Source organism: Mesoplodon densirostris, chromosome 20 (genome assembly GCF_025265405.1).
Source record: "Mesoplodon densirostris isolate mMesDen1 chromosome 20, mMesDen1 primary haplotype, whole genome shotgun sequence".
Classification (NCBI taxonomy): domain Eukaryota; kingdom Metazoa; phylum Chordata; class Mammalia; order Artiodactyla; family Ziphiidae; genus Mesoplodon; species Mesoplodon densirostris.
Genome location: NC_082680.1, coordinates 30,381,031 through 30,405,085, shown reverse-complemented (window position 1 = coordinate 30,405,085; position 24,055 = coordinate 30,381,031). Strand labels below are relative to the sequence as shown.

Sequence of the window (24,055 nt, the reverse complement as noted above, 5' to 3'; positions counted from 1 at the left end):
TCCTCCCCGAGGTGTGAGGTGCCCCACATCAGGATGCCCAGCCCAGGAGTCCTGTGCTGGGAAGATGAGTCCCCAGAACATTTGCTGAAGGCTAATGGGGCTGTCTTTCGGGAGACCAGAGAGCTGTGGAAAACAGACTCCATTCTTAAAGGGCACACACAGAATCTCACACACTCCAGGACAGAAGCACGCAGGGCAGAAGCGGTGAGTTGAATGGAGCCTGGGTCAGACCCACCCGCTGATCTTGGAGAGTCTCCCGGAGAAGCAGGAGGCAACCAGAGTTCACCCGGGTGACACAGGCAGTGACGGCAGCCATTTTGGGGAGCTCGTTCTACCTCGTGGACTCCAGGACTGGCAAGTAGCCTTCTGGAATCCTCTTTCTAGCCTATTAGCCCCAGGACTAGTCCCATGCCCACCCAACATCCTACAGGCACCAGTACTGGGACAGCTCAGGGCAAGGAAATAATTGGGCAGGGACACAGCCTCACCCACCAGCAGACAGGCTGGCTTAAGACCCCCCGAGCCCACGGCCGCCCCTGGTTATGGCCCTGCCTACCAGAGCGTGCAGGGCCAGGCCCAAAACAGCAGTGCACAGGCACTAGACCCAGGACCCCCACGGTTCTGCAGCCAGAGACCCTGGGACCCAGCTCGACTCCTAAGTAGGTGGGCACCAGCCCCAGAATCCATAATCCCACCTACTAGAGAGCCTGCTCTAGACTCAGGACCAGGCTCACCCACGGCAGGTGGACACCAGGCCCAGGACAAGTGCAGCCCCATAGCCTGTGCCCCCCCCCACTAGAAGGCCGATTCAAGCTTCTGGACACACTGGGCCCTGCAGCCAGCTGTGTCAGGATCTAGCCCCACCCACCAGTGGTCTGACACCAGCTCTGGGACCCCTGGGCACTGCGGGCAGACCCCAGGATTAGCTTTGTCAGTGGGCCAACACTAGCCCCAGGAACCGGTTTCACTCACGGGGGGATTAGCAACACCTCCAGGATCTCCTAGACCCCAGCTCCACCCACCAGTGAGCCAGAACTAGCCTCGGACCCCTGCAGGGTTTCACATCCAGCTGTCTTGCGACCCAGCCCTGCCAACCAACAGACCACAGCTTCCACACAAGGCAAGGCCTGGCAACTAACCAGACCAGGGACCAGCCAAGCCTATAAAACCACTTGCTGTAGCCAGCCTGCCACAACAGAAGGACCCACACAGCCCACATAGGGAGCACCCCTAGAGCATATAGCTCTGGTAATGAACAGGGAGTGTGCTGCTGGGATACATAGGACATCTCCTACAAAAGGTCACTTCTTCAAGACTGGGAAACATAATCAACATACCAGATACATGGAAATCAAAATAGCAAGTTAGGTGAAATGAGACAACAGAGGAGCAAGTTCCAAACAAAGGACAAAGATAAAACTCGTAAGAACTAAGTGAAATGGATACAGGCAATCTACCCAGGAAAGAATTTAAGGTAATGATCAAAAAGAGGATCAAAGAACTCAGGAGAAGAATGGATGAACAGAGTAAGAAGTTAGAAGTTTTTAACAAAGAGTCTGGAAAATATAAAGAACAACCAAACAGAGATGAAGAATATAACTGAAATGAAAAATACACTAGAAGGAATCAATAGTAGACTAAATGATACAGAGGAATAGATCAGTGAACTGGAAGAAAGAGTAGTGGAAATCACTGATGCTGAACATAAAAAAAAAAAGAAATGAGAACAGTTTAAGAGACCTTCAGGACAACATCAAGCATATTGACATTCACATGATAGAAGTCCCAGAAGGAGAAGACAGAGAGAAAGGAGCAGAGAACATATTTGAAGACACAGTAGCTGAAAACTTCCCTAATCTGGGAAAGGAAGTAGACATCCAGGTACAGGAATTACAGACTGGGTGCTTAAACAGCAGACATGTTTCTTAAAATTCTGGAGGCTGGGAAGTCCAAGAACAAGGTGTCAGCTCATTTGGTTCCTGGCGAGAACCTATTTCCTGGCTTGCAGGTGGCTGCTTTCTTGCTGTGTCTTCACATGGTGCAGAGAGAAAAGGAGCTCTGGTCTCTCTTCCTTGTCTTATAAGAACACTAATCCTGTCATGGGGACCCCACTTTCATGACCTCATCTAAACCTAATTTCAGCCCAAATGGCCCAACTCCTAATACCATCAGATTGGGGGATAGGGTTTTAACATGTAAATTTGGGAAGGGAGACATTCACTCCATAAGACTACTTAAAAAATCATTCCAAAACTTAGTACCTCAAAACATTTATTATTAACTCTCTTGGTTCAGTGAGTTGTCTGGGATCAGCTGAGTAGTTCTCATTTGGTGTCTCTCATGCAGTTGTAGTCATGTGTCAGATGGATATCTAAGATAGGTGGATGTTCACATGCTGTCAACTAATGACAACTATCAGCTGGGAGCTCAGTTGGAGCTGTCACCCAAAGTGCCTTCATGTAGCTTCTCCATGTACTGGAGCATCTTGCAGCATGGCAGCTGGGTTCCAAGACAGAGGAATGCAACAGCAAGCATTCCAAAAGGCCCAGGTGACAGTTACGTGACCTCTATATTAGATATACATTGGTGATTACATACAGAATCATAAAGAGATTCAACTACTTCTTTTGGTAAGAATATTTCTTAGGTGGTATTGTGCACTTCCAGTGGAAGGGACGTAATACCTGGTTGTTTGTCTTTTTATGATAGCATCCATTGATGATCAAACATCTAGATAAAGTAATTCATCAGGAGTTTAAACTTGCATTTTTCAAAGATCATTGTGGCTAGACTACAAGTTGTCTTAAAAAGAAATCAATGTCACAGTTATGTGCAGCTTTATGAGAATGGCAATCAAAACCAAGTCATGGGCCTCCCTGGTGGCGCAAGTGGTTGAGAGTCCGCCTGCCGATGCAGGGGATGCGGGTTCATGCCCCGGTCTGGGAGGATCCCATATGCCGCGGAGCGGCTGGGCCCGTGAGCCATGGCCGCTGAGCCTGCGCGTCCGGAGCCTGTGCTCCGCAGCGGGGGAGGCCACAGCAGTGAGAGGCCCGCATACCGCAAAAAAAAAAAAAAAAAAAAACAAGTCATAATGATATAAAGATTTATTGGGTATCTCATCCTGGTTTGGTCATTTTAACAGTCTAAAAATAAGTAAGTTCAAAGGGAAGAAAAAAAGGAATAAGTTGTTTTGGCATATTGTTTCCCTGATGCTGTTCAATTACATCAAAAAGAACCTCATTAAAAATATTGTTTTGAAATAAAACATCAGTCCTTAAAGGTTAACAAAAAATTCATTAACCCCACAACCAGGATAAATAACTGTAGTCTTAATCACTGGGTTGCAAGTGCTTGCTTTTTCTTTACTTTCTCCTTTTAAAAAATTTTTTTATATTAATTAATTAATTGTTTTGGCTGCGTTGGGTCTGTTGCTGTGCACAGGTTTTCTCTAGTTGTGGCGAGTGGGGGCTACTGTTCGTTGTGGTGCATGGGCTTCTCGTTGCTGTGGCTTCTCTTGTTGTGGAGCATGGGTTCTAGGTGCATGGGCTTCAGTAGTTGTGGCTCACGAGCTCTACAGTGCAGGCTCAGTAGTTGTGGCGCACGGGCTTCAGTAGTTGTGGCTTGCGAGCTCTAGAGCGCAGGCTTAGTAGTTGTGGTGCATGGGCTTAGTTGCTCCGTGGCATGTGGGATCTTCCTGGACCAGGGCTCGAATCCGTGTCCCCTGCATTGGCAGGTGGATTCTTAACCACTGCACCACCAGGGAAGCCCTAAAATGTTTTTTAAATTTAGGTATAGTTGATATACAATATTTTATAAGTTACAGGTGTACAGTATAGTGATTCATAATTTTTAAAGGTTATACTCTATTTATAGTTATTATAAAATATTGGATTTTCCCCCTGTATTGTACAATATGTCCTAATAGGTGACTATAAGGAAACAGAAATACAAATCCAGGAATCAGAGTGTCCCCAAAGGGATCAACCCAAAGAGGAACACAAGACACATTATAATTAAAATAGCAAAAATTAAAGATAAAGAGAGAGTATAAAAAGCAGCATGGGAAAAGCAACAAGTTACATGCAAGGGAACTCCCTTGTATGTACATACATATTAATAAGTATATATTTATTAATAAGTATGCACATATTAATAATTACTTAAATGAAAATGGACTAAATGTTCCAACCAAAATACATAGAGTGGCTGAATGGATACAAAAATAAACCCGTATATATGCTGCCTACAAGAGACTCATTCAGTGCTAAAGAAACACACAGACTGGAAGTGAGGGGATGGAAAAGGTATTCCATGTAAAAGAAAATTAAAAGTTTGAGTAGCATTACTTATATTAGATAAAATAGACTTAAAGCAAAGACTGTTAGAAGAGACAAAGAAAAATATGATATAACAATCAAGGGTTCAATCCAAGAAGATACAACAATTGTAAATATATATGCACCCAACATAGGAGCACTCAAATAATTGAAGTAAATTTCAACAAAAATAAATGGAGAAATCGAGAGTTACACAATAATAGTAGGGAATTTTAACACCCAACTTAGATCAACAAACAGATCATCTAGACAGAAAATCAATAAGCAAATATTAAATGACATATTACAACAGATCGACTTAATAGATATATATAGAACATTCCATCCAAAAGCTGAAGAATACACATTCTTTTCAGGTGCGCAAGGAAAATTCTCCAGGACAGAGTTCATGCTAAGCCACAAAACAAGCCTCGATAAATTTAAGAAACATTGAAATTATATCAAACATCTTTTCGGACCACAACACTATGAGACTAGAAATCAACTATAAGAAAAAAAAAACTGCGGAAAACACAAACGTGTGGAGGCTAAACAATATTCTACTAAATATCCAATGGATCACTGAAGAAATAAAAGAGAAGATTAAAAAAATACCTGGAAACAAATGAAAATGAAAACACAACCATCCAAAATCTATGGGAAGCAACAAAAGCAGTTCTAAGAAGGAAGTTTATAGTTATACAGGCTTACCTAGGGAAACAAGAAAAATCTCAAATAAACAACCTAAACTTATACTTAAAGGAACTAGAAAAAGAAGAACAAACAAAACCCCAAATAGTAGAATGAAAGGAACCATAAAGATCAGAGTAGAAATATATGAAATAGAGATAGAAAAAAAATAGAAAAGATCAATGAAACTAAGAGCTGGTTCTTTGAAAATATACACCAAATTGATAAAAACTTTAGCCAGACTCATCAAGAAAAAAAGAGAATCCAAATAAATAAAATCAGAAATAAAAGTTACAACTGACATCACAGAAATACAAGGATCATAAGAGACTACTAAGAACAACTATATGTCAATAAAATCAACAACCTAGAAGAAATGGACAAACTCCTAGAAATGTACAATATCCCAAGACTGAACCAGGAAGAAATAGAAAATGTGAACGGATCAATAATCAGTAATGAAATTGAAACTGTGATTTTAAAACTCCCAGCAAACAAAAGTCCAGGACCAGACGGTTTTACAGGTGAATTGGACCAAACATTTAGAGAAAAGTTAACACCCATTCTTCTCAAACTATTTCAAAAAATTGCAGAGTAAGGAATGTTTCCAAACTCATTCTACAAGGCCAGCATCCTCATGATATCAAAACCAGTAAAAAGAAAGGAAGGAAGGAAGGAAGGAAGGAAGGAAGGAAGGAAGGAAGGAAGGAAGGAAGGAAGGAAAGAAGGAAGGAAGGAAGAGAGAGAGAGAAAGAAAGAAAGAAAGAAAGAAAGAAAGAAAGAGAGAGAAAGAAAAAAAGAAAGAAAGAAAGAAAGAAAAGAAAAGAAAAGAAAAGAAAAGAAAGAAAGAAAGGAAGGAAGGAAGGAAGGAAGGAAGGAAGGAAGAAGAAAACTACAGGCCAATATCACTGATGAACACAGATGCAAAAATCCCAGACAAAATATTAGCAAACAAAATCCAACAATACATTAAAAGGATGATACACCATGATCAAGGGGCATTTATCCCAGGGATGCAAGGATGGTTCATTATCCATAATTCAATCAATGTGATATGCTACATGAACAAATTGAAGAATAAAAATCATATAATCATATCAATAGTGCAGAAAAAGATTCTGGGTACAAAATTCAACTTTCATTTCTGATAAAAACTCTCCAGAAAGTGGGCATAGGGGGAACACACCTCAACATAATAAAGGCCACATGTGATAAGCTCACAGCTAACATCATACTCAATGGTGAAAAGCTGAAAGTATTTCCTTTAAGAAAAGGAAGAAGACAAAGATGCCCACTGTCACCACTTTTGTGACAGAATTCCTAGCCATAGCAATCAGACAAGAAAAAGAAATAAAAGGAATCAAGTTGGAAAGGAAGAAGTAAAACTGTCACATTTTTGCAGATGAAATGATACTATACATAGACAATTCTCATCAGTGAATTCAGTAAAGTTGCAGGATACAAAATTAATATACAGAAATCTGTTGCATTTCTATACACTAGCAACAAACTATCATAAAGAGAAATTAAGGAAACAATCCCATTTACCATTCCATCAAAAAGAAGAAAATACCTAGGAAGAAACCTACCTAAGGAGGCAAAAGACCTGTACTCAGAAAACTATGGCACTAATAAAGAAATTGACAATGACACAACAGATGGAAAGATATACTATGTTCTTGGATTGGAAGAATTAATATTGTTAAAATGATCCTATTACCCAAGGCAATGTACAGATTCAATGCAATGCCTATCAAAATACCAATGGCATTTTTCACAGAACTAGAACAAATAATTCTAGAATTTGTATGGAAACACAAAAGACCACTGATAGCCAATACAATCTTGAGAAGGAAGGACAGAGCTGGAGGTATCACACTCCCTGATTTCAGACTATATTACAAAGCTACAGTAATCAAAATAGTTTGGTACTGGCAGAAAAACAGACATGTGGATCATTGGAACAGAATAGAGAGCTCAGAAATAAACCCACACACTTATGGTCAATTAATCTACAAAAAAGGAGGCAAGAAAATACAGTGGAGAAAAGACAGTCTTGTCAGTAAGTGGTGCTGGGAAAACTGTACATCTGTATCTAAAAGAATGAGATAGAACATTTTATTACACCATATACAAAAATAAACTCAAAATGAATTAAAACCAGAAACCATAAAACTCCTAGAAGAGAATGTAGACAGAACACTCTCTGACATAAATTGTAGCAATAGCTTTTTGGATCTGTCTCCTAAGGCAAAGGAAACAAAAGCAAAACTAAACAAATGGGACCTAAGTAAACTTAAAAGGTTTTCCAGAGCAAAGAAAACCAATGAGAAAACAAAAAGACAACCTACTGAATGGGAGAAAACATTTGCAAGTAATATGACTGTAAAGGAGTTAATATACAAAATATATAGTGCATCCAACTCAAAATCAAAAAATCAAACAACTGATTAAAAAAATGTGCAGAAGACTTGAATGGACATTTTTCCACAGAAGATATACATAGGCTAACAGACACATGGAAAGATGCTAAACATCACTAATCATGAGAGAAATACAAATCAAAACTGCAACAAGCTATCATCTCACATCTGTGAGAATGGCTATCATCAAAAAGACCACAAAGGGGCTTCCCTGGTGGCGCAGTGGTTGAGAGTCTGCCTGCTAATGCAGGGGACACGGGTTCGAGCCTGGTCTGGGAGGATTCCACATGCTGTGGAGCAACTGGGTCCATGAGCCACAACTACTGAGCCTGCGCATCTGGAGCCTGTGCTCCACAACAAGAAAGGCCGCGATAGTGAGAGGCCCACACACCGCTATGAAGAGTGGCCCCTGCTTGCCACAACTAGAGAAGGCCCTCACACAGAAACGAAGACCCAACACAGCAAAAATAAATTAATTAATTAATAAACTCCTACCCTCAACATCTTAAAAAAAAAAGACCACAAATAACAAATGTTAGTGAGGATGTGAAGTAAAGGGAACCCTCATACACTGTTGGTGGGAATGTAAGTTGGTGCAAACACTGTGGAAAACAGTATGAGGTTCATCAAAAAACTAAAAATAGAACTACCACATGATCTAGTAATTCCACTCCTGAGTATATATTGAAGAAATGAAAATACTACTTCGAAAAGATACACATACCCCAATGCTTGTAGCAGCATTATTTACAATAGCCAAGATATGGAAGCAAACTTGTGTTCATCAACAGATGAATGGATAAAGAGGATGTGGTATATTAACACACAATAGAATATTACTCATCCATTAAAAAGAAAGAAATTTTGCCATTTGTAACAATATGGATGGACTTGGAAGGTATTATGCTTAATGAAATAAGTCAGGGAAAGACAAATACTGCATGTTATCACTTACTTGTGTAATATAAAAAATGAAATGAACTAGTGAATATAACAAAAGTAGAGTCACATATATAGAGAACAAACTAGTGGTTACCAGTGGAGATAGCAAGGGGGTGAGGGACAAGAGAGGGATAGGCAATTAAGAGGTATCAACTACTATGTATAAAATATATAAGCTACATGGGTATATTGTGCAGCACAGGGAATACTGCCAATATTTTAAATAACAATAAATGTAGCATAACCTTTATAAAAATTATTAATCACTATGTTGTATACCTGAAACATATAATTTTGTAAGTCAACTATACCTCAATAAAAAAAGAAATGACAGAACTGAAAAAAAAACAATTGTTGATTTTAAATTGTTTAGGGAAAACACTAAACAGAATATAAAATATACATAAAAGTCCACTTAAGAAACATGGAACAATTTAGACACAGAAAATTTAGAATGAGGGAGAGTCAGTATTTTAAGAGAAAAAGTCTAAAACTTCTCCAAAATTGAAGAAAGGTATGAGTCTTCACACTGAAAGAAAATATTGGGTCCAGCTCATGATTTAAAAAAAAAATCTCTACCAGAATACATTATAACAAAATAACAACTCTAAGGACAAAGAATACATGTACAGGCTATGTTAGGCAGAATTCTAACAATGGCTACATTAGGCAGAATTCTAAGATTCCCATTCCTTGGTTATTCAAACACTTTTCAAAGTACTGCTCTGAAAAGATTTTGCAAATATAATTAAAGCTCCAAATCTGTTGGCCTTAAAATACAAAGATTATTTTGGTGGGCCTGACCCAATCAGGTCAGCTCTTTACAAGTAGAGTTTTCTCCTGCTGGTACAGGAAAGAAATTAAGAGAGAGTCAAAGCCTTAGGAAGACTTATATTGCCCTTGTTTCTTTAAAGGTGAAGGGAGGTACATGAGTAGCAATACAGGTGGCCTCTGGGAGACGGAGGGGCTCCAAGCAGACAGGCAACAAGGAAAGAGATACCTCAGACCTACAGCTGTAAGAAATTGGATTTTTCTTACAACCCAAATGAGCTATGATCCCAGTCTGGCCTTCAGGCCTTCAGGTCAGACTTGTGACAACCCAGCCAAATCCACCTGGATTTCTGACTTACAGAACTTGCACATAGTAAATGAATGTTGTTTAAGTCACTGAGTGTGTGGTAATTTGTTATGCAGCAATAGGAATACAATGACTAGGTAAAATCCTATGAATTAATTAATTAATTATTAATCCTATTAATTAATTAATCCTATTCCTATTAATCATAAAGGAATAAATGAATCAACACACTAACAGAAGATTTATCATCATCAATTGTAAATGCCACACTACACTGATATATCTTCAAATAGCAAAGGCAAAATAACTCTCAGCATACTGAGAGTCCATACTACATAAATTCATACTCAAGAGAGAAAATAAAGATAATTTTAGGTGGGTAAGATAAATAATTTACTACACACAGACTCACTAATGGAAATTCTAAGAGAGGTACTTCACCAAAAGGGAGATTGAACATTAAAAAATGGAATTAAATTCAAAAAATAGTGAGTAAATAAGTTACAAATATGTAGTGAAATCCTAGTATGTTTTGATTAAATATAATAATGATAATGATGACTTATTTGTATCAGGTTAAAATTCAGGAGTAACTGAAAGCCAAATGATAATGCTATGGAAGAGTGAAGAAAAGAGTATAAGGTTTAATGGTCTAAGATCCATAAATTGTTAGAAGAAGATTATAAGTACTTTTATATCTAAAATTGTAACTTTATCTACAGTTAATTTTAATAATTTAATAAGTCATAATATAATAATTAAAGAATTAAAGAATATCACTAAAGAATATAACTAGAACATATAGTGACCAAATTGATAGAAGGAAAGAAAAAACAATGAAAGCACAATCAATATGATGGAATGCATGAAAGTAGAAAGAGAAAATACTGAAAAAGCATGATAAATAGAAAAAAACAAAACAAAATGGTAGAGTTTAGTCTAAACATATCAGCAAACATATTTTAAGTATATGAACATATTCAATTCAACTACTGAGAAACTCTTGAGGTTACATATTTTAAAATTCCATTGGCAGGCTGTTTTCAGGAGACCAAATTAAATAAAAGGTTGAAAGTAAGGGGATGAAAAGTTACATTAGATAATGTAATAGAATAGAATGTTGGTATAGCAATTATAAAACAGTAAGGACTGAATTTATGGTTAAGAAATATTAATGGGGACAATATGCTATTTATTAATGATTGAAAGAAAAGCACAGCTAAGTCAGTGTAATTAGTTCTCATCAACCCATAATTATTATAAAAATTTATACATGAGTTTTGTCATGTACAATCTATCAAATGTCAAGCATCTGCTTGTTTGTTTACCCAACCAGTACATAAATATAACCCAAGTTGGGTAATTTCCAGGCACTATACATCCTTTTTCTTTACTAATTATACATATCCTATCTTTTTTAGAGTCAGCCATTTTATTCCTTGTTTCCTCAGAGTAGACTTCCAATAAGTATTTATTAAATGAATAAAAGACTAATTTACTAGAAACTAAATTACTATATACTAGTAGCCTGGTTTTCAGTGGATTACTTTACCAAACTTAGCTGTTCAAACAGTATCTAGACATTGTGAATTATTAATTCATTCTTAATTTTCAACATGTGTCTTAAGATGCCTTCCAATTTACCTACCTGCTAGCATTTCTGTGAGAGCTGCCTTCTGATCTGGATATTAAAAAAAAAAAAGGAAAATAGTGTCCAAAGTTAGTCCTAAGAGCACTTGCCAACTGCATAAATAAAAGTCAGGCCATTTTATAAGCAGTATTATCTCTTTTACAAGGTAAGTTACCAAAAAAGAAAATAATGTCCAAGGTCACTGAACGAAGATGCAAATAAATAACATTCTTATTTACTTATATACCTCATCCACAAAGAGTGCATTTCAAACATGTACTAAAGGAATTATCAAGAAGGCACAAATTTTCTTTTCTCTTATCACTTCTAAACACAGAATATAGGTTTGACCCTGAATTCCTGATTCTGACCTTTATACCCCAACTTTTAATTCATTGATAAAGAAATGCTACATTTTATAAGTTAAAACCCATACTGACTTCTAGACAATCTGACAGAATGAGCTGGTGGGACAGTTCCCCTTTCCATTCCTCACAGAGGAGTGCTGAAAAAAAATAAGACAAACAGTTAACACATAACTGAGGTTAACAACAAGAAAAGAATTCTCCTGGTGCTAGTAAAAAATGAAGAAACTGAGAGTTCAAAGGGTAAACAGGAGATAAGAGTGAATGATTGCAGGGGTGTCTAAACCAGTGATATGACTTTGGGACTAGAGAATTAATAGCCATTCCTTAGAAGTTATGAGGCCTTTTCATGCAAGGAAACTAAGTGAGCTCCTTAACTGGAGCCATTTAACCTGGAAGCCATGAATGTCCATACCACCCATTACACAAGGATAGTAAAAATTCTGACAAGTGGCCTTTGGAATGCAGCAGGGAAAGGGGGATATGCAACAGGAATAGATGGGGGAAAATGCATCACTGCAGAGTCCCAAGCCTCCAAAAAATGTACTTTCAGGGCCCCAGTCACACTCCTACAAATTCTTGAACACCATGCATAGCAGTTGTTCCAAATATTTTTGCTTTAAAAGAAGCAAAAATGAAACCACCCACATGTGTATGTCTTCAACACAGGGCATGCAGAATTCTCATGGGAAAAGCATAGATACTGAAAGGAAAAGACACTGAAAAGAGGTTTGTGTGATTACAAACCCCTAATAGATAATGTCAACAGCCAGAGCAAAACAATGAGTTCACACACCAAGAAATACAAATGATTAAAAAACTTTAAGAATATTTAGAATCTCCATAGATATTTCCACAAGAATAGAATCCATACGTCTAGAACAGGACAGAGAAGGAAGAATTGGTGAAATGAGAGTGATCTGAGGAAATCAAACAGAACGTGAGATGCAGAGAGAGCTATGAAAGTGCAGTTACAAACCATAAAGACACACTTCCAATTCCGGTCAAGATGGAGTAACAGACTGGATTTACCCTCCTGCCCGAAACAAATGAATATCTGGACAAAATATATTAAATGCTGGTTTTCAGACACTGAATATTAGGCAGGATAGTGATCTATGAGAGAAGGGAATAAAGGTGAGACCTGTGATTGCCCCTTGTTACTGCCTGAGGAGAGTTGCCATCCTGTAGCACAGCAAGGGAAACCCAGGCAAAGCCAGAAGTCTCCCTGAATTGAGGTAATAGGGTCTGGGAATGCCAAGGCAGCTACACTTCTCAGGGCAGAATACCAGAGAAGGAAAGAGGTGCACAGAGAGCTCCTGAGATCTGTAGAGGGTTCTCTTTGAGTGTTCTGAAGAGAACCAATCACTGAATTCAAGTGAAGAAACTCCCTGAGCCAGAGAAAAATTATTAGAAATTACTAAAGGAAGCAATCTCTTGTACTCATATAGGAACAGGAATAGTTTGTGTTCCTACCATCTGAGTTGAAAAATCTCATAATTCACAGTGAGTTTGGTAGAGTTACATGGAAGAGTATTGCCTCCGTAGTGCTAACCATTCTGATCCTACTTAACGAAGCTTAAAAGCAATGGTGTTAGAACAACTGGATATTCTTATGCAGGAAAAGAAAAACACTCAATTCATACCCATACAAAACTTAGTTCAAATTGGATATAAGCCTAAATGCAAAACCTAAAACTATAAAACTTTTAAAAGAAAACATGAGAGAAAATCTTCATGAATTTTGGTTAGGCAAATATTTCCTAGATACAACATCAAAATCATGATCTATAAAAGAAGATATTGATACACTGGATTTCATCAGAATTTAAAACTTTTGCTCTTTAAAAGAGTGAAAAGAAAAGCCTTAGACTAGAAGAATATATTTGCAAATCATATATATATAATAAAGCACTTGTATCCAGCATTTATAATGAACACTCAAAATACAATAAGAAAACGAACAATCCATTTTTTAAATGATCAAAAAGTTTTGACTGACTCAATAATAAAAAGACAACCTAATTTAAAAAATGGGGTCTTTCAGCTGAAACTGTCATCTTCCAGTAATTTTTTTTTTTTTTATTTTTTTTATTTTTTGCGGTACACGGGCCTCTCACTGTTGTGGCCTCTCCCGTTGCGGAGCACAGCCTCCGGACGCGCAGGCTCAGCGTCCATGGCTCACGGGCCCAGCCGCTCCGCAGCACGTGGGATCTTCCCGGACCGGGGCACGAACCCGTGTCCCCTGCATCGGCAGGCGGACTCTCAACCACTGCACCACCAGGGAGGCCCTCTTCCAGTAATTTGTGAAAAGGACCAACACAAAAGAAAAGAGAAGAGGCACCTGCTATACATTCTCTAGACTTTTTAGAAAATATAGGGTTGTTCCTTAGGTCACATACATGGGAATTTACAAAAAAGTGATATTGTAGACAGCAAGGGAATTGGCACTATTTAAAAAAGAAACGTCCCACAAATGTTACAAAAACTGGGAGTCTACAATGTTACCCAGCATGCTGTTGGCATTGTTGAAAACAAACAAATTAAGGGCAAGATTCTTGCCAAGATAATTAATGTACTTATTGAGGATATTAAGCACTCTAAGAATCAAGATAGCTCCCTGAAATGAGTGAAGGAAATATGATCAGAAAAAGAAGGAAGCCAAAGGGAAAGGAACGTGGGTTTGACTGAAGTACCAGCCTGCTCCATCCAGAGAAGCACACTTTGTGAGAACCAGTGAGCTGGAACCCATTCCCTATGAAATCATGCCATAATCGGTGTAAAAATAAATAAATAAAAGACCTCCGGATTGTAATTTTAATTAATTTAAAATGGGTAAAATATTTGAATACACACTTCTCCAAAGAAGTTGTACATCTGACAAATAACCACATGAAACAACTGTCAGCATCCTTAGTCATTAGAGAAATGCAAATTAAAACCATAATGAGATGCCACTGCACACTATCGGAATTGCTAAAATTAAAAAAAAATATGACCATATAAGTGTTGGTGAGAATGTGGAGGAACTAGAACTCTCACATACTAGTGGTTGGAATATAAGATAGAAGAACTGCTTTGCAAAACAGTATAGCTCTTTCTTTACAAGTGAAACATATACCTACCATATTACCCCGTCGTTCCAGTCCTGGGTATTAACTAAGAAAAAGAATGCATATGTTCACATAGAAATTTGTATGTAAATGTTCATAATGGCTTTATTTATAACAGCCCAAAACTGGAACGCATCCAAATAACTATCAACAGATAGAATGGATGAACAAATTATGGTATAATTGTACAACTGAATACTTATCAGCAATAAAAGGAAAAAAAAATGATCACACAAGAACATGGATGGATTGCAAAATAATCATGGTGAGTGAAATAAATCAGACAAAAAGAAGAGTACATACTGTATGATTCCATTTATATAAAATTCTAGAAAATGCAAACTAAGAAAGCAGCAGTATGGGTATAGAGCAGGTGGAAGAGGCAGGAGTGGGGCTTACAAAGGGGCACGAGGAAATTTGGGGGCATGACAGATATCTTCATAACCTTGATCATGGTGACGGTTTCATCAGTGTTACTTTTCAAATTATCAAAACATACAAAATTATACACTTAAAATATATATAATTTACTGTATGTCAAATATACCACAATAGAACTATACATTAGAAAAAGAACAAGCTATTGATACACATAGCATCATGGATGAATGTCAAATGCATTATGCCAAGAGAAAGAAGACAGACTCAAAAGATGACATACTACAGTATACGATTCCATTTATACAAAGTTTTGGAATTGGCAAAACTATAGGCAAAGAAGACATCTGTCAGTGCCAGGAGCTGAAGGTGGAGTGAGAGGGAATTCTGAAGTGATGACATTGTTCTATGTTTTATTGAGGTTGTAGTAAGTGTACGTATTTGTTAAACTCATAGAATTACATAAACTAAAGAGATTAATTTTACTACATGTAAATTGTATCTCAGCTTTTAAAAGCTTCATTCTTAGTGTCAAAAGAAAAGAAGCAAAAGGAGGAGAAGTATAAAGATGAGGAAGAGAACAACCATCACCATCTACCATGGAGGCTGGAATGGAAGGCCCCAAAATATAGGGATTTCAGAAAAATAAAAGGGATAGAATGGGGAAGAGTCAATCATTACAGAGATAATGACTGAGAATCTTCCAGAACTGAAGAAAGACATGATAATTGAAGATTATTGTGAATTCAGAGCTGGAAAAATAAAAACAAACTCATATCAGAACAAGTAATAATTCAGTAACATAATACCTTGGACAAAAGAAAACTTGAGAAGCGAACTTAGAAAACAAGTGCAGCAAGTATAAAGGTAAAAATGAATTAATTAATCTGACAGCAGACATCTCAACAACAGTAAATGCCAGAATTCAATGGCATCATAAAAGGGCTGACAAAAATAACTGTCCACCTAAAATTCTATACCCATATAGAATTTCAAGAGTGAAAGTGAAATAAAACCATTTCCAGGCATATAAGGCAAACAGATGATTACACATAGACCATCACTGTAATAACTACCAAAGCAGGTACTTCTTCAAGATTGAACCTAGAATGAAAAAAGCAGGATTCCAAAAAGAATGGCGATAATTATGGCACTGGAATACAAACCATGTGACAAAATTTCTTAATATATACACACACATATTCAAAAATGACTGTACGTAAACACTGGTGAATATGAATAAGGTTTATAGTTTAACTGATAATATTGTACCAATACTAATTCTCTGGCTGAGAAAATGCACTATGTTAATGTAAGATGTTATTACTAAGAAAACCTAAGTGATGAGTACAATGGAATTCTGTGCTATTTTACAACTTTTTATATTTCTTAAATTATTTCAAAACTAAGTTTAAAAAAAGGGAATCACAGGGCTTCCCTGGTGGCGCAGTGGTTGAGAGTCCGCCTGCCGATGCAGGGGACACGGGTTCGTGCCCTGGTCCGGGAGGATCCCACATGCCGCGGAGCAGCTGGGCCCGTGAGCCATGGCCGCTGGGTCTGCACGTCCGGAGCCTGTGCTCCACAATGGGAGAGGCCACAGCAGTAGGAGGCCCGCGTACCGCAAAAAAAAAAAAAAAAAGAGAATCAAAGAATCTGGGAAATATATCAGGAAATCCTAATAAGTATTAACTAAATATAATAATGATAAGAACACAATAACACAAAACTTATTTGGAGGGAACTGAAAAGCCAAATGACAAACAGATTGAAAAAGATAGGTTAGTGTTAAAGGGCTAAGATCCTTGTGTTATTCAGAAGATTATATACAAAGATTAAATTAAGATATTATACAACATTAGCTACAAATGCTAAAAGTTAACAAAAATCATTAAAACAATAAAAACAGAATATAAAAATGTAAAAAATAGTAGAAGAGAAAAAGAAAAGAAGAAGAAAAAGCACAATCAAGAAAATGGATTTTGAGAAAAGGAAAAAATGCAAAAAAAAAAAAGAAACAAAAAAGAGGATAGTAAGTAGGAAGAAAATAAGATGGTAAATTTCAATGTGAATATATGTCATAATATATTAAGTGTATAAATGTACCAAACTCCACTACTGCATTTCATATAAAGGCTGTTTATAATATACCAACTAAAATCAAAGAAAGGTTGAAAATAAGGGATGAAAAATAATAATAGGTAAGTCTAACTTTCAAAGAGCAAGTTGATATATAGCAATATAAGAATGAGAATAGAATTTAAGATACAGTTATTAATGATAAAAAGAAAATACACCAAGAAGATATAACTATGTTGAACATTATGCATTTAGTCACTGCCTCAGAGTATATAAAGCAGAAGTCTCAACAATCAAAGAGAAAGCCATGACATATTAGAAAACCTTACTTTGCCTCTCATAGAAAATGAATTATCAAGTAGAGAAAAAATTTAAAAACCCAGTAAGTATAAAGATGATTTGAAACAGCACAATTAAAAAGTTTTTTCTAAAAACAAAGAAAAAAACATACTGTATCACATTAATCGAAGTATGCGTATCAAGCATACATTTTTACAAAAAAAAGACTTCCTTTCTGGTTCCAACATTTAAGAGTCTAAATCAGAGATAAAGCTTTCCCAATAAGGTAATAAAACTGGAAAATAACTTTTACAGCAACAAAAATAAATCATATAACTGAAAACCAAAGACCATGATTTGTTCATGATTTAAATAAGAAATCATGCTGGAAGTTTCTAATTTTTTAAACTGAATATCAGCTATATCTTAAAAACTGGAGAATGTAGATGAAATGATATATAAGGGAGAAAGTTTTTACTTTAAAAGCATATTAGGAAAATAAGAAAAATTGAAAATTAATAAACAAAGCATTGGACTCCAGAAAGGTAGAATTAACAAACACATAGCAAAGGTGAAGAGAGTAGCAAAGAGGAACAGAGCATAAGTTAAGGATAATAAACACAAGGAAATATAGGGATCTCAACAGAATGACAAATTATATTTTTAAATTACTAATAAAATAGAAAAATCTCTGAGAAGACTGCTCATAAAAAAGAAAAAGGAAAAACAAACTTAGAATTAGAAGGGTATACATATGTATAAAGTATAAATATTTAAAATTATATATAATTCTAGATATGGCACAGGGATGTAGCCATGTGTAGTAAAAATATGTGATACACACCAGCTTTCAGTGCAGAGGTTGTTCTCCGCAGAAAGGGAGATGGGGATTGCAGCTGTATATACAGCGGTTTATTTCATAAGAGAAACAAAATATTCATGTTTATTTCCAGTGGTGGGCAAACGGTTGTCACCTTCTTCTGTCTTTGTTTTTGAACTATATTTTTAAATAAAAATATTTTATATACTAAATTATAAATTTGCCTTCTGAAGACTTTTCCCAGAGAATACTTTTAAAATTATTTCTTACATGAGGCAGCAATGCAAACTGAAATATTTCATTTGTGATATGGCTCATAAATCTGCATTCCAAATAAATACTTCTGGTACTTCTCCTGTAGGTGACACGGATCACTGGGCATTTGAAAGCAATAGATATGGATACATTTTAGTTCTTCCTCTCTCAATTACCAAGGCGATGACATTGGCAAGTCATTAAAACCACATTCCAAAATTTTTGCATCTTTAAAATAAGGATATTCAAAACTATCTCAAATAATTAAATGAGATACTGATGTAGCATTCAAAATTCCTGTAAAATGTAAAGTATTATGGCTGCTCATAATATTTCCTTATATGTGACTAAATTTAAATGGTGCTAAAGTTTAACTTCAGAACACAAATTCAATTTACTCGCTACTTTGGGGTTCCTCTTTCTTGCTGAGCCACTTTTTCAAAGGCTTCCATGAAACAGCTACTATGGTTGCTACGACGAGAACAGGTAAAGCAATGTAGATACCCAAAAGCAACCACTTCTTCCCAGCCTTCTCAAAACCTCTTTCCTTGATTAAACCTAAAAATAAAAATACATTAAAAAATCAGAGTAAAAAAATTAAGCTGTCTACTTTCACTTTCAAGTTACAGCAAACTAATTACAATGTTCTTAATTTTTATTGTTATTCAAGGAACATGGAAAATAATAGAATCATAATACTTGAGACTATCTCTATAAACTCTCATTCTAAAAGAATAGAAACTAAGTTCCAGAAAGTTCCAATGTATTCTACATTATACAGCAGCTACAGCAAAATCCCACTATAAGTGGGACCCCAAAACTTCAATGATATATAATCTGTTTGTAAGGTTATCCAACAAACTTGCATTGTTACAAGGTGCATTATCACAGAATTCCACTATATCTGTGCATATCCTGTTTTTACTTATTAGACTGTTGGCTCTTTTACATTTAGGGATCTGTTTTTACATACGGAGTCACTGCAGTGCTACTAAAACGTCACTGCCATAAAAAATAGGAGACTTGATTCCTAATCCTAAATCTGCCGCTAGTTAGCACTGGGTATTCTTTAAATTCCATGAGGAGTGGGACTTTGTTTTGTTTACTGTACATGCCTAGTGCCATATGATGAGCACCTAGTATATATTAGGAATTCAATAAATATTTGCTGAATCAATGAATGAATGACAAAAACTAAAGTCATGGTGAACAAACAGAATATTGTTTTAGCCCCTTCTGTCATCTCTTTAGCAGCAATTAATGGATTTTTATCATTTAAACTATAAATGCCAGACTAAAAACTTATTTTCTATTTCCTTTATTTCTTCTATAACAGACACATATTAACAGTGCTGGACACAGGGTGTGTTGCTTATATAGAGCTGAGACCACAGGATCAGGCATAAAAGGGGGAAAATGTTGAAAGACAGTTTAAAGGAGAAAGTCAGACATAAGTAAATAAAAATTTTAAAAGATACCCTCAGCTTCAATCATATTCAAAATTAATATTAGGACAAAAAACAAGATTAAGAAAGCATATTTGGTGTCTATTTCTTGAGGCAGCCTATTTACCTTTTAATTACAAATACTGGTTTCTTTCAAAGTGGCAAAAATCAAACTTTGTCTTTGTGAAGGTAAGCAATTTGAGAATTTTATTAACTGGATACAAGAAGAGATAGATACTTGCCCTGTCCCCCAGGCAATCTGGAAGATATTCTGGAGTGCGCTTGGCAATCTGGAGGGCTGTAGCCACTAGAACAGTTGCATGTCATCTCAGAAGTGCACACCTAGAATCATTTTTTTAATTCAAATGGTCATTTAAAAATATGTTCTCATAGAAAATAAAATTATCAGATGGACCATCAAGCTTACTTTTGTATTTTCATCTAGTGTAATTTTATTTGATTTATTTAGAGAGAGAATTCTACAAATTGAATGTTTGGTTTTTTAGCCTAAAGTGCACACACGCACACACACACGCTAAAAAGCAGCTGTAAAGTGAGGCTCACAATATTTGCACCTGGAAAATTTAACACCTTCAAATGTTCACCTGAAAATTTAGTGTGCAATTTCAGAAACACCTACATAAATTCTAATGAAAATGAGACCACTCCAGTGGTGTGTTAGAGCCAGCCAGTATCAGCTTCCAGGGCTGAGTGTGTAACATCTCTTCCCATCTCCAAGTTCTGTGACATCATGGGGTAGTTTGAAGTATTTGTACTTACAAATGAGGATTTTACCCTTCCTCACACTAGTTGGTAAACATTTACTAGCATAATACTGCCCTTGACCAGGATCAGGTTTGTTTAATTTGTTAGCTTTTGTTTGTTTGATTTTTAAGCAAAGGTTTTTTTGTATTCCAAGAGGGCATCAGATAATTAATTTCTGTAATTAATTAATTAATAATAGCAAACAACTTTATGGTGCTTACTATGTGTGAGTCTCTATTCTGAGCACTTTATATAGATTCACTCATCAAATCCTCACAGTAGCCCTACAAGGTTGGGACTATTATTATTCCTACTTTACAGATGAATAAACTGAGGCATAGATATTTAACTTGCCAAAGGTCACATGGCTAGTAAGTGATGGAGACAGGATTTAAACTGAAGCTATCTGGTTTCACAGTCTCTGCCCTTGACCACTATGCTATGTTACTTCTCAAAATAATATAAAACATCTCTCAATTTCTAAGATCTCAATTTAAGAACATGAATCTAATTTCTTTATTCCATGGCTTAAATGTACAGGAAAAAAGTATTCTGTTTGGGGTATCCATTGCCTTAGCTCTATCACATCACATCACCTTCATGTTGTTGTGTGTGTATGTGTATGCCTACTGTGAAATACCTCACAGAAGTATTTCGTCCTTCTCAGGAGACACCATGTTGTCACTTTGTCATAATATTGTGTTGTTACTTTTGGATCACTTGGTTAAGGTGCTGTCTTCCAAGTTTTTTCCACTGTAAGTTACCATGCCTCCATTTGTAATTAATAAGCAATTTGTGAGGAGATACTTGTGAGATTATGAAAGTATCTGGGTCCTTGTAAAACTTTCACCCACTAGTTTTAGCATCCATTGATAATTATTTAACTCCATTATTCCTTCTATATTGTTTATACTATAAAAAAGAGTTTTCCCATATCTCCATTTATCTATTCAGTTACTGTTATTGGTAAATATATTACTGATATAGTCAAAGGAGCTTTGACAAGGGTGCCAAGACCACTCAATGGGGAAAGGAGAATCACTTCAGCAAATGGTGCTCGGGAAACTAGATACCCAATGCAAAAGAATGAAGTTGGACCCTTATCTCACACCATATATGAAGATTAACTCAAAATGGATTAAATACCTAAATGTAAGACCTAAGACTATAAAACTCCAAGAAGAAAACATAGGGGGAAAGCTTCGTAACACTGGACTTCACAATGATATCTTGGATATGACACTAAAAGCACAAGCAACAAAAGTAAAAATAGACAAATGGCTATACAACGAACTTAAAAACGTTTGTGCATCAAAGGAAACAATCAATAGAGTGAAAAGGCAACCTATAGAACAGAAAACTTGCAAACCATATATCTGATAAACGGTTAATATCCAGAATATACAACGAAATCCTACAAGTCAACAAAAAAAATCAAATAACCTAACTTTAAAATGGGCAAAGGACTTGAGTAGATATTTCTCCAAAGATGATATACAAATGGCCACCAAGAATATGAACCGATGCTCAACACCATTAATCATAAGAGAAATGCAAATGAAAATCACAGCAATAGAAACAACTTTGCCTAAATATGCTATAAATGCCAGAATACATTATTATTGTGTTTACTGTAAAAAGTCCATTGTCTTCTTAAAAGTTTAAATGAAATACACTATTTTATATTTATCCACCTTTTTCATTTCCAGCACTCTTCATTGCTTTGTGTAGATCCACATTTCCATATGACATTTTTTTCCTTCCATCTGAATATAGTTTAATATGTCCTTTAGTGCATATCTTCTAGCAACAAGTTCTCTCAGATGTTTATATCTGAAACAATTCTTTTATATCCTTAATTTCTGAAATATTTTCATTGGATATAGAACACTAAATGAGTTTTTTTCTCACACTTAAATGACGTCATTTAATTTTTTCTGTCTTACATATTTTCTGATAAGAAGCCTGGAGTCATTCTTATCATTGTTCCTCCAGATGCAATGTATCTTTCTCCTCCGACTACATTTAAAATATTCCCTTTATTAGGGAAAGCAAGTACAGCAAAATGTTAATCACTGGTAAATCTAAGTGAAGGGTATGTGGATGTTCATTGTAATAGTCTTCAGTGTTTCTGTAGCTTTGAAATTGTTAGGGGAAAAAATGGGGACAAAAGAACATCATATTTTGCTTTCATGTTTGTTTCGGAATGAATAGGATTGACTGAACACCAATAATTTATCTTTTTATAACTAAAGCAACCACCTCTTTTAGTAATTGGATGCTACCTGTTTCAATCAACCTTGGTTGAGTAGAAATCATAGTATAGATATGGATTTTAGGCCTCAAATCTCTGCTCTTGGTCCTTGGTATATTTTTTATTGTCATTTATTATTGTGACAAGCCAAAGTTGAGCATTTGTTCTTGTGTTCAATATTGTTTGTGGGCATTTGAGACTACCTTTATGACTACATTGGTGTAGACTTAATCACTCAATGTCCCTTTTTAATGTAATACTTTAACCATTACACACATAGCTATTTCAGTAAACCTCTTTATCTGAGAAATATGGTTAAGTGGTTATGGTCTTAAGATAATAGTAATGAACATCTGCTATTTTTTTCTTCCCAGAATCTACACTATTCAGCTGGTAACAGTACCTGAAATTTTCTTGGGGGAAATGAATCCTTTATAAATCGGCAGTGTGGTTACTGTGGGACGTGACCCTGCCCAGCTTCCGTGCATCACACTTTCCATGCCCAGAGGTTGGTGCATGAACCAGATCAGGCCAATTAGTCAATGTATTGGAACCCTTTAGAAAGAGAAGCTATTTGTCTCAGAGTTACTGCTGGTAGGATTTAAACTTAGAGCTGCTGAATGCCACTTTTATTACCACATGTGTGGAGAGTCTGCATGAAAGTGAATCCTAGAGGGAAGGGAGCCAAATCGGGGGATGGAGGGAGGGAGAATCCTGACAGCATCATCTGAGTCTTGGAATCTAGCCATGCTTGGGCTTTTCAGTTATGTGTATCAGTCAGTAATAATCCTTCTTCTTGATACATTATTAGTTCTTGATTATTATTTTCATTATTATATCATTATTCATTCTTAATAAATAAAAGTTGTTCTTCAGCCTAAAAAAAAAACTACTCCCTTTATTGTTGATTTCAGTAATTTGATTAAAAGGTGTCTTCGTATGTATCTGTGTTTTTCTGGCTTGAGATGTATTGAACTTCCTGGAACTTTGAGTTCATGCTTTGTCAAAATTTGAAAATTCCTTAAAATTTTTTCTAGCCTCCCCTCTTTCTCTTCTTCTGCAACACTAATTACACATATGCTGAACCATTTGACAGCATCTAATGGGTCACTGATTCATTTTTTTTCAGTCTTTTTTACGTTTTTTGCTTCAGTTTGAATAGTTTCTATTGCCTTATCTTTAAGTTCATTGACATTTTCTTCTGCTGTGTCAGTTATGCTGTTAAT

General features: G+C 36.0%; 1 protein-coding gene across 6 annotated transcripts in view; it reads right to left on the bottom strand.

The window, feature by feature from the left end:
- Positions 1-24,055, bottom strand: part of ADAM32 (ADAM metallopeptidase domain 32) — a 196,240-nt gene that overhangs the window by 8,820 nt on the left and 163,365 nt on the right. For 2 of the 6 annotated variants that reach the window (XM_060085926.1, XM_060085928.1), the window contains 2 exons: positions 11,520-11,584; positions 11,098-11,130 (listed from right to left, as the gene is read on the bottom strand). The exons of 1 other annotated variant lie outside the window; for it this stretch is intronic. In XM_060085926.1, the coding sequence (XP_059941909.1) occupies positions 11,522-11,584 (63 nt within the window). In that variant the 3' untranslated portion in view covers positions 11,098-11,130; positions 11,520-11,521. Of the gene's footprint in view, positions 1-11,097; positions 11,131-11,519; positions 11,585-18,888; positions 18,924-24,055 lie in introns of those variants that run through there. 3 more of the 6 variants (XR_009530789.1, XR_009530788.1, XM_060085927.1) reach the window with 2 other exon arrangements.